At 38.8% G+C, this 16,413-nt stretch overlaps 2 protein-coding genes across 4 annotated transcripts in view; both read right to left on the reverse strand.

Annotated features, from left to right (window-relative positions):
• Nucleotides 1–8,925, reverse strand: part of LOC121257229 — a 34,445-nt gene extending 25,520 nt beyond the window's left edge. Inside the window, exons 1-7 of one of the 2 annotated variants that reach the window (XM_041158165.1) lie at nucleotides 8,603–8,925; nucleotides 8,309–8,482; nucleotides 8,090–8,185; nucleotides 7,751–7,820; nucleotides 7,474–7,607; nucleotides 850–990; nucleotides 616–773 (exon numbers count right to left, since the gene is read on the reverse strand). In XM_041158165.1, the coding sequence (XP_041014099.1) occupies nucleotides 616–773; nucleotides 850–990; nucleotides 7,474–7,607; nucleotides 7,751–7,820; nucleotides 8,090–8,185; nucleotides 8,309–8,482; nucleotides 8,603–8,710 (881 nt within the window). In that variant the 5' untranslated portion in view covers nucleotides 8,711–8,925. The remainder of the gene's footprint in view (nucleotides 1–615; nucleotides 774–849; nucleotides 991–7,473; nucleotides 7,608–7,750; nucleotides 7,821–8,089; nucleotides 8,186–8,308; nucleotides 8,483–8,602) is intronic. The other variant, XM_041158166.1, reaches the window with a different exon arrangement.
• Nucleotides 8,926–12,622: 3,697 nt separating this feature from the next.
• Nucleotides 12,623–14,585, reverse strand: LOC121257230 (proline-rich protein 4-like). 2 transcript variants are annotated; one of them, XM_041158169.1, is made up of 3 exons: nucleotides 14,294–14,585; nucleotides 13,452–13,938; nucleotides 12,623–13,385 (listed from the first exon to the last, which is right to left on the reverse strand). In XM_041158169.1, exons 1-3 carry the CDS (start codon nucleotides 14,457–14,459, stop codon nucleotides 12,920–12,922), a joined length of 1,119 nt encoding a protein of 372 aa, XP_041014103.1. In that variant the 5' UTR covers nucleotides 14,460–14,585; the 3' UTR covers nucleotides 12,623–12,919. The 2 variants fall into 2 exon arrangements, with proteins under 2 accessions (XP_041014103.1, XP_041014102.1); XM_041158168.1 differs by having other exon boundaries at nucleotides 12,623–13,938.
• Nucleotides 14,586–16,413: the final 1,828 nt, after the last annotated feature.

Below are 16,413 nucleotides of genomic sequence, written 5' to 3' on the forward strand. Positions count from 1 at the left end.
CTCTCTCCTTATTCTCTGCATTAAACATAAAAGAGCCAACCTCCATGCTACCAAAAAACTTACAGTGCCCCTGCTTTCTTCCCCAGCCCATCAACAATTCTCTTACCCTTCTAGTCATAACCCAATTAGCATCAAACCACTTCAATAGCAAAATCAAATAGCATAAATCACTTGCAGCTTCAAAATGAAGAAGAAGATGATCAACTGACTCCCCATCCTTCTTAAACATACAACACTAATTCACCATTAATGATGTTCCGCTTCCTTGGGTTATTTGACGTCATTATCTTCTCCGATGCCATTGAGCTATGTTGTACACACAAGATCCCAGGAAGAGAGAGTAAAGGCTACATTATGGATTATCTAATACATTAATGACTCAAGTCTCAAGGCATTTTACCTCATGGGGGGATTTATTCATTTGGGATTCAATGTGCCAAAACCTTTACACTGTATTGCTCAGTAATTGTGCAATAATGAAATCATCAACTAATACTAGGGTATTTAAAAGGTTTGACAAGTCATTCTTTTCTCTGACAGACAGAAAGGCTCCTATAAACTTTCCACATTACCTCGTAAGCATATATAAAAGGTTGCTAACAACTAGGTAAAAACCTGAAAGGAATTTCATCATGAACCATCTGGAGAAGAATATCCAGGTCCAGGGTTTCTATAAGGATAAGTAGCAGCTGAACTTTGGCACGATAAGAAGAATTTAGTGCATCAGATGATATTTCCAGCTTTCCAAAGTTGTAAGCCCCAGATATAATTCCCTGCAGGTGAGTTTTGAGCAAGGATCAGGATAAAAGGAATTTAAAAAACAGTACCATTACAAAGATTAGAAAATACCTTGTAGAGGGAACACATATTTTTCCATCTTCCACCATCGCAACTACAAAACGACTCATAATATGCTAGGAAGAGGTTGTCTAGAACCAAATTGTCTTCTATCAATGTCTCCTCAGCCCACAAAGTGAAAAGATCAACATCCTACAAAGCATCCCCACAAGCCACCTAAACTTTTAAAAGCACAGCTATGATAACATGTGATCAAAATGAAAATAAGCAACCACTTTTTTCCTGTAAAATAGAGCATGCACGCATCTACATTTTAATAACTAGTTGTGTACAAACATGATTGAAGAAACAACAGAAGGGAAAAAAACTTGTGATCACATGCACCATATAAAATTTGACCAAGCCACTAAGGGAATAGGTACTGGCTAACCCTCCCTCCCTCCCTCCCTCCCTCCCTCCCTCCCTCCTTCACTCCCCTTTTTGGCACAACATTAACTCACTAACCTGGGACAAAGACAAGATAATTTGCAATGTGGATGAGAAGGACATTGCAGAACACCTCAGGGAATGTTGTTATTGATCATAAATGTTTTGATTTTAAAAAGATGAATGCAAGGTGGTGGAGAATCACTGAAAGCAGTTGTCGCGCTATGAATCACATTTTTATTGAACAAGTTTCTTTGGGATGGTTGGCTGCCATGGTGGAGGAAGGGGTCGTTTTTTAGGGTTCCTCTGTCTTGATCAGATCACGTAGAAATGGCTCTCAGGTGTTGGTATTACAGAGACAACGTAACTCCTTTGGGAGATATTTCTCTCTGTCGGAGTTTGGCCAAGAGAAACGGCATGGATTTCTAGTGATCCCGAAAGGGAGGGAAGGGACTGGTTGGAGGAACTTTGGAGAGTTGCTGAAGGAGGTTTCTGCAACATCCCCTGTTCTAGGAAGAAAAAACAGAGAGAGCCTGCCATGGTTGCCTCCTCCTCCAACGCAGGGACATCATGTTCTCTCTTTGTACAAAGAGGCCAAACGCAGTGTTGAGGAGGCTTTGCAGAGGGAGATGGTTCTCGTTTCAGGCCAGGGAGAGAAGGCCCCTCAAATGGGCCATCTCATGTTTCTGGGCCTAAGGGCAAAGGAGTGGCTTTTGATGGGCCACATTCGCAGGCCTTCTCTTTAGTAGCCCGAAAGCCCTCTGTTGGGTCTCTATTGCGGGCCTACAATAATGTGACCCAGAGGCCTTCTAATGGGCCTCATGAGCAGGCCAGTGGCCCAACGCTTTGGGCCAGCCATGCTCTCAGGCCCAGGTTTCGTCTGTAGCCTGGAGATGCAGGGCTCCTCACAGAGAAGCCCCCTCGCCTTCCCATCGTCCTCCGTCGGCAGTGGGTCAGGGGTCGACGGAGAGGGAGGCGACCTCGTCAGAGGTGCCGGTGGGTCCGTCAGAGTGCTGTGGGGCGATGCAGTTAGTGTCGGAGAAGGGGCAGATACCTCGCCGAACCTGTGTAGAGCCGTTTCTTCTTCGGAATCTGCCTTCAAGCAAAATCTTTCGGCTTCCCTAACGCCTGCGACTCTCGTGACGGCAGCCTCAGTTTCAATCTCCCAAGAAAAGCCATCCCCCAAGGTAGCCTTTGGCCCTGCGCAAACTTTGTTAGAACTTAGGGAGTTCTTGGTTGGGTCACCACCCTTTGTGGTGGCCCAGATGTCGTCGCCGGTACCCTCTGTGGACTCTGTGGGGGTGACGGCAACCACAGACTTGTTGTATCAAGTTATGACAACTCCTGAGGCTGTCAATGGCCCTGCGCAAAGTTTGTTGGAACTCAGGGAGCTCTTGGATGCGACTCCACCCTTGGTGGTGGCTCAAATAATGTCGCCAGTACCCGCTATCCCTGCGCCTGACTCTTTGGTGGAGGATTCTCTACCGGAGTTGGCAGTTTCTTCAGGATTGAAGGTCGTAGAAGATACTGGCACCTTGGTTTTGTTTTCTGATAACAGGGAGGGGGAGGTTGAACCCACTCCAATCTTCTCCTTTCATCCCAATGTGTCTGACTGGGTTATTCAGAGAGCAATGGACATTAAGCTTATGGTAGGAATCTCTTATGGGGATTTTGAAGCTAAATTTATGGCCCTTCTTACGGCTGTAGAAGGTGTGAACGCTCAATCCAAGTCCGATCAATTTGTGGCTTCGGCAAATAAAAGGGACAGAGAGCTCAAAAGGCTTGATTGGGCTATGAAAGAGGATGGAGGTGAGAAGAGCTCTACTCGGGAGCGTAGTAAGGGAAGGGGTAAAATGGTTGTTCCATGAAGCCAAAAATAATATCATGGAATATAAGGGGGCTGCATGATCCTAATAAGCGGTTCCAAGTCAGAAATTTACTTCGCCAATGGAAAGGGGATATTATTTGCTTACAAGAGACTAAGTTGGAAGCTATTACAAGACAAGTAGTTCGTAGTTTATGGAGAGGACAACATGTTGGATGGTCTTATCTACCTTCAAGAGGAGCTTCCGGGGGAGTTCTCATTATGTTTGATACAAGGGTGGTGAAAAGGGTGGAAGAGTGTGTGGGTGATTTCTCGGTTGCATGCTCCTTTGTTAATCTTGAAGACGGCTTCAAATGGGCTTTTGTTGGTGTTTACGGCCCAAATATTGATTCTGAGAGAAGATTTTTGTGGGAAGAATTGGCGGGGGTCATTAGTTGGTGGGATCTACCAAGTTGCATTGGGGGAGACTTTAACACTTCGCGCTTTTCAAGCGAAAGGTCGGGAGCTCCCCACATCACTCCTGCTATGAGTGATTTTTCTGATTTCATTTCAGAACAGGAGCTCATGGATATCCCACTATCAGGAGGCACGTTTACCTGATCCAATAACCGTGATGTTCCTTCTTGGTCGAGGATCGATAGATTTCTGATAACCTCCGATTGGGAGTCTCATTTCCCGGATGTAGCTCAAAGAAGATTACCTCGTTTATGTTCCGATCATTTCCCCATCATTTTAGATTGTGGAGGCAACCAAGGGAGTAGAAGGTACTTCAAATTTGAACATATGTGGCTTAAAACTGACAGTTTTGTAGACAGGGTCAAACAATGGTGGACTTCCTATAGTTTCCAAGGCTCTCCAAGCTTTATTATGGCAAAAAAGTTGAAAGCGCTGAAACAGGACCTGAAGCAGTGGAATGAGCAAGTTTTCAGCAATGTGTTTCAGCAGAAGCGCTCTCTTATTGAGGAATTACAGGGTCTGGAAGATGAGGAGGCTAGAATCCTCTCTAAACCTGAGAAAATTCGTAAAAGCCAGGTAGTTGCTGATCTTGAAATGGCTACTTTGATGGAAGAGATTTCTTGGAGACAGAAATCAAGGGTACTCTGGCCTAAGGAAGGGGATAAATGCACGAAATTTTTCCATAGGATGGCTAACTCTCATAGGAGGAACAATGCTATTGATACACTAATGGTAGATTGGGTAGCTTCTGCGGATCAGATTGTTATCAAAAACCACATTGAACATTACTATCATCAACTATTATCTGAAGAGCATAATTGGAGAACCGAGAGTGGATGGTTTGTCTTTTTCCACTTTAGACCAGTAGTGTGCAGGGTGGCTAGAAAGGCCTTTTACAGAAGATGAAGTGGGTAGTGTTATCAGAGGTATGGCAAGCGATAAGGCTCCCGGTCCGGATGGCTTTACTTTGAGTTTCTTTCAAGTTTGTTGGGAGGTCGTCAAGGAGGATATTATGCAAGTCTTTTTTTATTTTCATACTAATATTAGATTTGAAAAGAGTCTCAATGCCACCTTTTTAGCCCTTATTCCTAAAAAGGTGGGGTCTGCGGATGTGAGAGACTTTTGCCCCATTAGTCTTGTGAATGGGATGTATAAGATTCTTTCCAAAGTGTTAGCAAATAGACTAAGCTCGGTGGTGGAAAGACTTATTTCGAAACCTCAAAATGCGTTTGTCAAAGGTAGACAAATCCTTGACTCGGTTCTTATTGCAAATGAAGTCTTGGATGGTCGATTGAAGTCTAGAGAACTTGGGCTGCTATGCAAGTTAGACATGGAGAAAGCATATGACCATGTAAACTGGAAGTTCCTCCTTTACATTCTTGAAAGAAGCGGTTTTGGGGGGAAATGGCATAAATGGGTAGAATTTTGTATCTCTTCAACTCATTTCTCTATTTTGGTTAATGGCTCGCCGGTGGGTTTCTTCAACTCCTCTCGTGGCCTGAGACAGGGAGATCTGCTTTCTCCCCTTCTGTTCCTTTTTGTTATGGAAGCGCTCAGCAAGATGATTGAGGGTCTGGTGGATGGTGGGTTGCTCCATGGTTTCTCAGTGGGGAATGGCAATCTCCACATTTCTCATTTATTATTTGTTGATGACACGCTCATCTTTTGTGGTGCACACCTTGGACAAGTCCAAGACTTGAGGGCGCTTCTCCTTTGCTTTGCTGTTGTGTCAGGTTTGAGCATTAACCTTGCAAAGTTGGAAATAGTGCCAGTGGGGGCTGCCCCTGATGTGGAAATTCTAGCTTCCACCATGGGATGTGAGATATCTTCACTTCCTTTGAAGTATTTTGGCTTGCCGTTGGGACCTTATTTTAAATCTGAAAGGATTTGGAACGATGTAGTCGAAAGGGTGCAGTGCAGATTGGCTGCTTGGAAGAGGCTATACTTGTTAAAAGGTGGTAGGTTGACTTTGATTAAAAACACTCTTTCTAACTTACCCACCTATTTTTTGTCTTTGTTCCCGCTTCCTATAAAGGTGGCTAATCGCATTGAGAAGATACAAAGGGATTTCTTATGGAGTGGCTTGGGGGAAGAGTTCAAATTCCACCTGGTTAATTGGTCTACAATTTGTACCCCAATTTCGGGGGGAGGGTTGGGGATTCGCCACTTGATGAAATTCAATCAAGCTCTCTTGGGTAAGTGGTTGTGGAGGTATCAAAATGAAATGGAGGCTCTTTGGAAGTCCGTTATAGATTCTCAATTTGGGGAGGCTAGTGCTCGAATGAGGTTCGAGGTTCTCATGAAGTGGGCTTGTGGAAAAACATTTGAAGCCGTTGGGGGACCTTCCGGGGTCATGAACATTTGGTGGTAGGCGATGGTTCACATGTCCGTTTTTGGCTTGATATATGGTGTGGTAACCACTGTTTACGAGACACCTTCCTTGACATCTTTGTGCTTGCTAGAGTTAAGGAGGTTTCGATTGCTGACATTTTGGTCTTTTCAAATGGCGCCCCTCAATGGAATGTGGATTTCATTAGGGCAGCTCATGATTGGGAATTGGAGTCTTTTACGGAGTTTTTTGCGACTTTATATTCCGCAAGTATTCCAGGAGGTTCTGAAGACAAGATGCTTTGGAATCTTTCTAAGAAATGTACTTTCTCTGTCAGTTCTTTCTACCATAAGTTCACGAACCCCGGTTTGTCGATGTTTCCGTGGAAGAGCATATGGAAGACGAAAGCTCCTTCAAAAGCAGCTTTCTTTGTCTGGACAGCTTCTTTGGACAAGATTCTCACTACAGATAATTTGAGGAAACGTCGGATTGTTGTCTTAGATTGGTGTTGTATGTGTAAAAAGCATGGGGAGTGAGTCGATCACCTGCTTCTACACTGCGAGGTGGTCAAGGCTATATGGGATGATGTCTTCTTAAGAGTCGGATTGTCTTGGGTTATGCCTTGTAGATTGGTGGACTTTCTAGTAAGTTGGAGAGGCCTTCATGGTGATTCTCAGGTAGCTGCTATTTGGAGATTGGTTCCAATATGCATGTGTTGGTGTATTTGGAGTGAGAGAAATGCTAGATGTTTTGATGATCATGAGAGAACTTTGGCTGAGCTTAAAGCTTTCTTTTTTAAGTCATTGTTCCTATGGGCGGGGGCTATAGTTTGTAACGGATCTAGTGTCCATGATCTTCTCCTTTCTATTGTAACCTCTAGCTAGGCGTTTTTCATGTATACTTCCTGTGTACCTGGGCCTTGCCTAGTTCTATGAATACAATATCTTTGATTACTTATAAAAAAAAACTAACCTAACCGCAATCAAACACAAAAATGAGCTAGCACATTATTCCAACATCCTGAAGTCTATACACTGCATTGTGCTACTAAAAAGAGAGTACAAGACCCAGTGCACCATTAACATAAGTTGATGTGGGATGAGGTTTTTGCTAAGCTTGGCATTGCTTGGGTGATGCCCAAGAGGGTGGTGAATCTGTTGGCCTGTTGGAGAGGGATTCAAGGTAATCACCAAATAGCGGCCGTTTGGAAGATAGTACCTCTTTGTCTTATGTGGTGTTTTGGAATGAGAGGAATGGGCATTGTTTCGACAACAAAGAACGATCGATGGGAGGGATTAGAGACTTCTTTTTTCATACATTGTTGCTTTGGGCTTCGGTTATTGTTATGGATGGGACTAGACTTAATGACTTTTGCGCTGTTTTTCAGCTTTAGCTTGTAATTAGGTCTTTTTCTCTTGTATACGTCATGTGTACTTGGGCTATGCCTAATTACATGGTTTAATAAATTTCTTACTTATCAAAAAAACATAAGTTGATCGTGTTGCTAGTCATTATAAAAACTCTATTGGTCTAACATCATAAATTCACATGCCCAACTGATATATCTGTCATACAGCAACCAATATATTACAATCACACAGGGTGCACAGTAGAAGACACGTGCAAATACTGCACATACCATTTGCTCAGGATGACTGGAGGATAGGAGATCTTCCAGTACAGATATTAATTTCCTTTCAAGTCCATTGGAAAACAGCTTTAGCGCCTCCTCTCTAATAATCTGACCTTCTTTGGAGCCAGTGCCAGCATGTACTGCACCCAGATTAGTACGTTCGCAGGTATAGTTAGATTGAAAATCCACATGGTTCAACCACTCCGTGACAATAAAAGGAATAAACTCAAAACTAGAGAACAGAAAATAACTGGGAATCAGAAGAGCTCCAGAATGAACTTACAGGCGTGTAGTAGAATTTGTCTGGTACACTTTAGTAAGCACTGTCGTTCCATGTAATACTGAAGCAATATCTGCATGAAAACAGCAAAAGGAAACAGAATATACAGAGGGGAGAAAAACAAAGTTACACAAGTGGCTAGCAGTGGAAAAAATCTTCAAATGTAGCATTCAATATCTCTACGCAAAGAGCATTTCACACTTACAACTAAGGTAGACCGGATTGAGTAAGTAACACAATGGCATTTTGAACGTTCACATCAATTGGATAACAAGAAAATCACCTTCGAACTAGAAACCAATTATGGCTCGAGGAATAAAAGAAGAAAAAGAAGCTACTAACCATATGAAGAAATTCTTGAACTACAGAGTGAGCACCTAATTTGTTGTCCTCGAGAGACCTTTCAACAAGAATGTACGATTGCACCTCGTTTAAACACTGAATCAAACAAGAAGAACAATGTGGTGAATCAATAACCACCTAGAATATTAATGGTATATGAGTATAATGAGTTCCATAACTAACAAATTACAAATTAGCAAAGGCGATAAAGGAACTCACCAAGTATGAGCTGATATTTAAAGCCTTTTCTCTCAATTCAGGCTGTACACTCAATTGGTGAGTCCCTAATTTAATTTTCTGTGAATTCAAAGCCTCCCTCGATTTCGCATTCGGAGGCTTGAAGCACGACACTGTGTCAACGAACCAGGTGTGATTGTCCCTCAACTTCTTCACCTAAATAAACGCCAAACAATTCAACGTTATATATAAAATATGCATAAATTTACTTCATATACTGATAGGGGGGAGAGAGAGAGAGAGAGAGAGAGAGACAGAGGGAGGGTTAGGGTTTACCAGATTTGGAGGAAGGTCCGAGGAGAGAGGGGCATTCTCGAGCTCGGAAAGGAGGAACGTGAACGGGTCCCACCAGAGAGAGGCGTCGACGGAGTTAGTGGTCGCCATTACAGGCGCTTGAGAGAGGTTGAAGTACAAAAACCCTAGCGGAAGAGCGAGAGAGGAGGAGGAAGGGGTTTATGGATTTGATTTCTTTTCGCGCTTTTGTGCTTCCAAGGTTGGTTTGGCTCACAGTAGCTGAGAGAGAGCGACTAAAGACAAGCTGTGCATCGAGCCGACCAGAATGGTATGGGTACTTCAATTTTTTGAGTCCATCTCCTTCGATGTAGTGTTTAAACATGTGTACAATTCTTTTGAAAAAATGGATTACAAACGATTATTTGGATTAGAAATTTAAGTCTAGTTTATTTTCAAAAAATATCTCATTTCATTTCATCTTATCTCATTTAATTATTATAATTTTCTCAATTTTTAATACAAAATAAAATAAACAATTTAAATTTTTCAAATCTCAAAATAAAAATAATATTAAAATATATATTCTAATAATATTTTATTTTATTTTTTAATTTTAATCTCAATTAATCTCATCCCATTTCTGAAAACGAACGAACTAGACTACAGCGCTAAAATATAAAAGTATAAATTCTAAAATTATTAACCATAATAATTTATAAGACCGCCTCCAATTACCACCCCAGTCGTCTCTGAAAATGATAGCTAAGTAATCACCGTCAATCCACTGCAGTGTTGAAGTGAGTTTCCCACACTAACATCTCCTTACTTTTTTTTAGTTTGACATTTAGTTTCGTTTGGTTAGACAGTTTAGATGAGATGAGATGAGATATTTTATGGAAAGTTGAATAAAATATTATTATAATATAAATTTTTAATATTATTTTTATTTTAAATTTTGAAAAAAATTAAATTATTTATTATATTTTATGTAGAAGTTTGAAAAAATTATAATAATTATATGAGATAAGATAAAATAAAATGGTTTAGTTGTGTGTAACCAAATCAGCCTGTTTGGATAGTGTTTCATCTCATCTCATCTTATTTATAACTTTTTCAAATTTTTTCATAAAATATAATAAATAATTCAACTTTTTTCAAATTTCAAAACAATAATAATATTAAAAAATAATATTCTAATAATATTTTATTCAACATTCACCTTAACTCACTATCTTATCCTGACCTTAATTTTATGTCTTTGATCTTTACCTCTATAACCTTTTTGATATTTTCTTAATCACATTTTCGTTAAAATTAAAAATGAGGCAAGTTTAGAAATTAATTTTATTCATATTTTTATAATTACTAATATATTTATTTATTTTTTGTCGGGTTTGAAAAATGCTCTGTCCTGATAAAGCTAATTATACAAACACAATGGTAAAGCGAGTTTTATTTTTATTATTATTTAAGGGCTCAAAAGGTGAAAGCACCTCACCAAATACTCCGTCCTAATTGGCAAATTACCATCCTATTTCTTTGACAAACAAAATTATGCAGAACAAAAAAAAAAAAAAAAGTCTCACCTATATCGAACTGAAAAAAAAAAATCAAGAACAGAAAAAAGTAATTTCTGATTTTATTATGAGTGCTAATTATAAAGTACCGTTACTAATGGACTTAGGCCTCGTACGTGAAAGTAAATTGAAAAAAAAAAAAAAAAAACACTAAAGGCCTAGATTGCGTTAGAATCTTAAAAAATACTTAAATATCTTTAAGAACTCTTTAATAAAAAAATTAGATTGTTAGAATGTTACATATTAAAATACTTTTTAATCTCAAGTAAGTTAAAAAGTACGTTTGAAGAATATAGTTCAAATTTTAAAAACATTGTCAATGAACAAAAACACCTATATAATTTTTAGATAATTACAACTTTCAGACTTTTAAAGATATATCATATGACCATAAATTATAATCTTTAAAAAATAATATGTAAAAAATCAAATGATCGTCATTTCAACCTCAAAAATCATTTTTTAATTTATTTCCAAACAAATATAACATGTTTCAAAGTACTTCAAACATATGGTTACCAAATAGTAAATAATTTTTTAATAATGTAACTCATTACTCAAGGCACTATAAGTTAAGCTCTAAATCTATAAACTATATTTTCCACCACAATCTCAAATACATACTAAAAGGCACTCAAGTCTAGGGTTGTACAACTTTCGGTTAGGACCGAAAAAATCGACCGAATCGAAATATATATATATTTAAAAAAAAATTAATAATTTGATATATTATTTTTATATAACAATTATACAAGTTAATGATATAATTTTCATCTAATTTATTGTCATTGACCATATAAAATATTAAATAACATATACTACCAATTAATAATAAATCATGTGATAATTTATGTCATTATATGTAAATAGTTAAGACATCATATATTTATACATACTTTATTATTTACACTTAATTAAAGCAATTAAGTCTTTTTTTTAATACCTAAGTTGTAAACAAGTATGAATACTTTATGTATAATAAAATTATTTAATATTCATTAACCATATATAAAATATATGACATTATTAATAATTATGCATATTAAAGAATAAAGTCTAAGGCTATGTTTGGTTGTTGAACTGAGTTGAGTTCTTTATAAATAGTAGTGAGTTGAGATGGTGGAGTGAGTTTCGTAGAGTTCACCTAAGATAAGTTTAGATGTGTTTACGAGAAGTTGAAAAAAGTTGTAGGTCCTGCGTATAAAGAGGTGTTGAGTTGGAAAATATTGTGGATCCCACGTGTAAATAAGTAATTTTGAGTTGAGATGAGTTTAGTGATTTGAGAGTTGAGTGTTTGGATGTTAGACTTAACTTAAAATTAGATTGAACTCCAAGTTTCAAACGAGGCATAAGTTAGTAAATAGTAACTATCAACATCATAAATATAATTATAGTTAAATACTTTTTTAATAAGTTAGTTACATAATTCACATTATTAATTCACTTAATTTTAATTTTAATAATTTTTTATTAATTTATTTGAAGAAAAAAATTGAAAAAAAAAATATAATAAAATAATTTTGCCAGATCGAACGGACAGATTGGACCGATAGCTACCGGTCTGGTCTGGTACGTATGGGTATTTGGTCTGATCTGAAAAAATGATAGACCACCTCCGGACCAGACCTATTTACACCCTTACTCAAGTCGCTGATTCTGTTATTAAGGCGACAAAAGGGTAAAAATATAAATATCCGATAACACACTGAATACAAGCAGTATGCGCTATGCAACGATTTATCAAGGTGGTCGTTTCAATAACCTCAAGGTGATTAAGACATGTCGCCTCAGTATATAGCTCTCCAAATAAGTATTGCATCTCTAAATGAGACTGAGAGTTATAACGACGACTCCAAATTGTTAAGTGGATGTTGTGGGCTTAACATATCGTTGAAATTGAAGACATTGAAAGCAGGCGATTTTCACACGGACCGCATATGGGCATTTATAGACCTACTAAATGTCCAACTGCCTACGTACCCAAATCCATTAAAGCTAGATAGATAGGTCGTGCAATAGTAATCCAGAACGGTGATTGATCTTGTTAGTTCCTGCATCAGTGTCATTCATAAAAGCACATGAATCCAGATCGAGTACGTAAAATACATAACCCAAAAAATAAATGAAGACTTTACGTCTAAGAATCGAATGAATTTTACAGCAAAGTTATTTGAAGTTTGGCAGAGCTCTAGATCTTTAGATTCACGCCCTCAAAATGCATGCAAGGTTGAATTAATGCACATGCATGCATGCTAGGTATCTGAAAGTTGGTCTGTTAAGTGACCTTGTTTATTAACCTTCGATGTCTAAGGCTCTCAGCCCATTCGATATTGATTCTGTAAAAGAAAAAGGAGATAGGGGCGGGTAGGCAATGCCGTGAATCATGATCGTCGTATGAACAGAGAGTAGTCATGCATGCACCGGTGCAACAACTTCTTTGCAATCTGAGCAACTCGATGTCATTCGAGAATATATCAAATAAAAGTTATCGCAAAATGGAGGATATATATTTTGCAAGACAAGAAAGTACAATTATTACAGCAAGTCAAATGCATTCGGACCTCTAAATGTAAAACTAAAAGGAATCATCCACACACGGCCTATAACTTCGACAAGTAATAAATATTGATTCACATCTCTCTCTCTCTCTCTCTCTCCAAGCCTTTTCATTTGCATCATCTCTTTCTTTGAGGCTTTATTACAGTATTAAATTTCCACACCAGACTTAATTAAATAAAACAACATCGTTTCCCCTTACATTTGGAACATATACTGCGGTGATCTAAGGATGAGGAGGAAAAGGTGGCAACGGGGGCCACTTTCCGAACTTGGGGTGGGGGAAATACTTGGGATGCTTTGGAATAGGAGGAAGTTTATGATGAAGTGGGACTTTAGGAAGGGGTGGGCAAGGCTTCTTATAATATGGAGGGATCTTTGGGATTGGTGGAAGAGGTTTATGGTATACCGGGGGTTTTGGTTTGTAGATTGGAATGGGAGGAGGAAGGGGCTTTTTGAATTTTGGCAGAGGTGGGTGATAGATCTTTGGGATTGAAGGAGGCTTGAAAATTGGTGGTTTCGGTTTGAATACTGGAATGGGAGGTGGAAGTGGCTTTTTGAATTTTGGAAATGGCGGAGGAAGTGGCTTCTTATATATAGGTATCGGCGGTGGAAGTGGTTTCTTAAACTTTGGAACAGGCGGAGGAAGAGGCTTCTTGTATACAGGTACTGGTGGCAGAAGTGGCTTCTTGTATACAGGCACTGGTGGGGGAAGAGGCTTCTTGTATACAGGTACTGGAGGTGGAAGTGGCTTCTTGAACTTTGGAATTGGCGGCAAAGGCTTCTTATATATGGGAGGGAAGACCTTTGGTGGTAGTGGGGGAAAGACCTTAGGGGGGTAAGGGAATTTATGACCAAAGTTCTTCCAGTGTGGATGGGGAGGAAAAGGTGGCATTTTCGGCCAAGGCGGCAATTTGGGTAGTGGTGGGTGTTTGTGGTGAGGCCACAGGAAGGCTGAAGTACATGTCACAGGGGAGAATTTGAGTCTACCAGCCAGCCCAAAGGTATGTTTTCCATTGGCTTTGGACTTGAATATAACTTTTGAGGATTCTAGGCCATTGTGGGCAGGGCATGGTGCAGCTGATGCACTGTGAAGCTGCGCATAGCATTCTTCATTTAGTTGTCCGTCTTTCACGATCTCCTGAGGAAGAGACACTTCAAACTTTCCTTCTTCATCGAGCTTCCCTACTCCTCTGGTCCTGAAGTGTCCATTTGCTTGCTTGCAATCAATTGTCACGGGAAGCCCTGCACAGTAATCCACAAAATCATTTTTGTTCGTTGCCCACTATGTCTTTGGCATTTCAATGATCACAGTTCAGATTTGATCAAATAATGGTTACCCTGAATCCAACCACTTGGAGCTGTATCTCGGTTTCTTTTTTCCACAGTTTTCAGGTAATAATATAGATTAAGAGTACAGCATATATGAGTGGTAAGTAGATATCACAAGACAAGACCCTTCAAGAAGCAGTAGGGGCAAAGAGCATTTCAGGTAAACCATGCAGCAATGCATCTTTGTGATACGTGGCAACATCAATGCTGACATTTAAAAGAACAATGGTTCAAGGAAAAAAAAACAAAAAAGAAAGATTAACAGTACCTGAAAAGGCATGGCTAGTCTTAATGTTACTCTGCTCACAGTCTGCACATTCCCCAAGACCAACTACCTCAACTGTCTGGTCACTACCATAGCAGAAACTTAATGTGAAGAGCAAGATCACCGAGCAGCACAAAAGTGCTCCTCGGCAAAAAGGAAACGTTCGCATTGGCAAACTCAACTTTGGATCCCAACAGAAAAACAAAGGAATAAGAGGAAGAAAATGTAACTTGGACAGAAGGCTGCTTAGCAGCTGAAAAGCAATATGCTGCTATGGTTTGATGGGTAAGAATGATGACTGAGGCCTTGTTTTTATAGAGATCTTAAGGAATTGATCTCAAAGGCAAACCGACACCACACTTAAGGGCTTCACATGAGGTTAGGGACCCATTGAGATTAGTTTTTCAATATGAGAAAGATGGTCACGATGCCCACTAGTTTTGTCACCAAAAGGCCATTGAATGAGCTCTCAACTGCATGCACAGCTAGATCTTTCTGTACTCTCTCTCTCTCTCTCTCTCTCTAAACCTACTAATAAAGCTGTCATAAATACTATGCTTTTTATGAAATGTAGGGACTGGATTAATGAAAATTTTCAGGCCTTTATAAAACTAACATCGGCACTGTAATTTGATTCTCGAGCCCTGATACAGTCAGTTAGAAAGCCTCAAAGAGTCAAAAGTGAAGGTGTACATGAGGCACTAGTTTAATTGACCTATGTCATTGCAAAGCCAAACACATTGGAATTTACACACTTGCAGAACGAGGACCATCACGTTTCCAAAATCTTAAAAGAAATTGAGGTAGGTGCAGAATAACTTGGATTCATCTGGCCAGCATCATTCATTCCTAGAGATGTTTACTTTTACTTCTCACGTTTCTTTTTCTGTGACTGATATCCTTTAAATAAAAATCAGAATTATTTGGAACCTACAGGTATGGGTGGTATTTGTTAATAACATAATACAAATAATTAAATTTATCTCTTCATATGAGCTTAAGCTTTTAAGACAAATTATGATTTCACATGGTATCAGAACAGAGGTCCTGAATTCGAATTCTGACTCTAGACTCTTTTTCATTTAATTAAGTATTTGACATATTAGGGTCACTCCGTGAGGGGGAGTCTAATCAACACGAGAGAATAAATGTTAAAAATATAATACAAATAATTAAATCTACCTCTTCTTACGAGTTTAAACTTTTGAGATAAGTGATGATTTCACATGTGATGGTCAACCTTATCGGTAGCAAACTTTCAAAGCATAAGGTAGAAACCCTAATACTAACTCAGTGAACAAAGCGAAGAGCCACTAAGCAAATATTGTATCAAGACAAATATCTTAAGTGTCTTTGTCTTCCCAAGTTAAAACAATCATGTGCTCCTATATCATTGTCATTAAGATGTTAGTTGTGATGGCCATACAACGTAATAAGACACCGATTAAGTGGATGTTCAAGACTGTCACAGAGAAGCACAAAACTTGTGGAGGAGGAGGAGGAGCTTACTCTAGCTGATGCTGTGCTTAAAGTGACATCCTCAAAAGCTGAAAATCACAATCCATGCCAACAGCGATGATCTACAATAATTGGCTGAAAATCATCTAAAATAAGACACACTAAGGAGTTCTAATATCTTATTCGATTGCTGGAGAAACCAGAGTTATGATAAATCCAAATGCTAAGTGCGACCATGATTGATGCGCAGGATAGATGGAAGGACCTTATAATATATGGTCACAAGCATGACCATTTTGGTTTTTCATGTGTTAGTGACTATTGGGAATAGGAATATTGGGATTATATTTATGATAAATAAAAGTCGATGAATTAGTAAAGTCAAATGGTCAACTTTGACCTTTTTATATGTAATTAGGAAATGTACCGCAAATATTAGTATTTATTAAGATACCCCAAGATGATGAAGGCTGAATGCCTACGAATTTATACCAAAATTGGACCACATTAATTGAAAGTCTCATCTACCATAGGGGTCGGGATTCAAGAGTAGAGATCAGCCAGGTTTAAAAGCGGTATACGCATCTTGTATCTTTGAATTATCCAAATATACTATATATATAAACTCTGATTATGCATTATGCTCTTCGGTCTGAGCAATTTGG

Source organism: Juglans microcarpa x Juglans regia, chromosome 3S, assembly GCF_004785595.1.
Source record: "Juglans microcarpa x Juglans regia isolate MS1-56 chromosome 3S, Jm3101_v1.0, whole genome shotgun sequence".
Taxonomy (NCBI): Eukaryota; Viridiplantae; Streptophyta; class Magnoliopsida; order Fagales; family Juglandaceae; genus Juglans; species Juglans microcarpa x Juglans regia.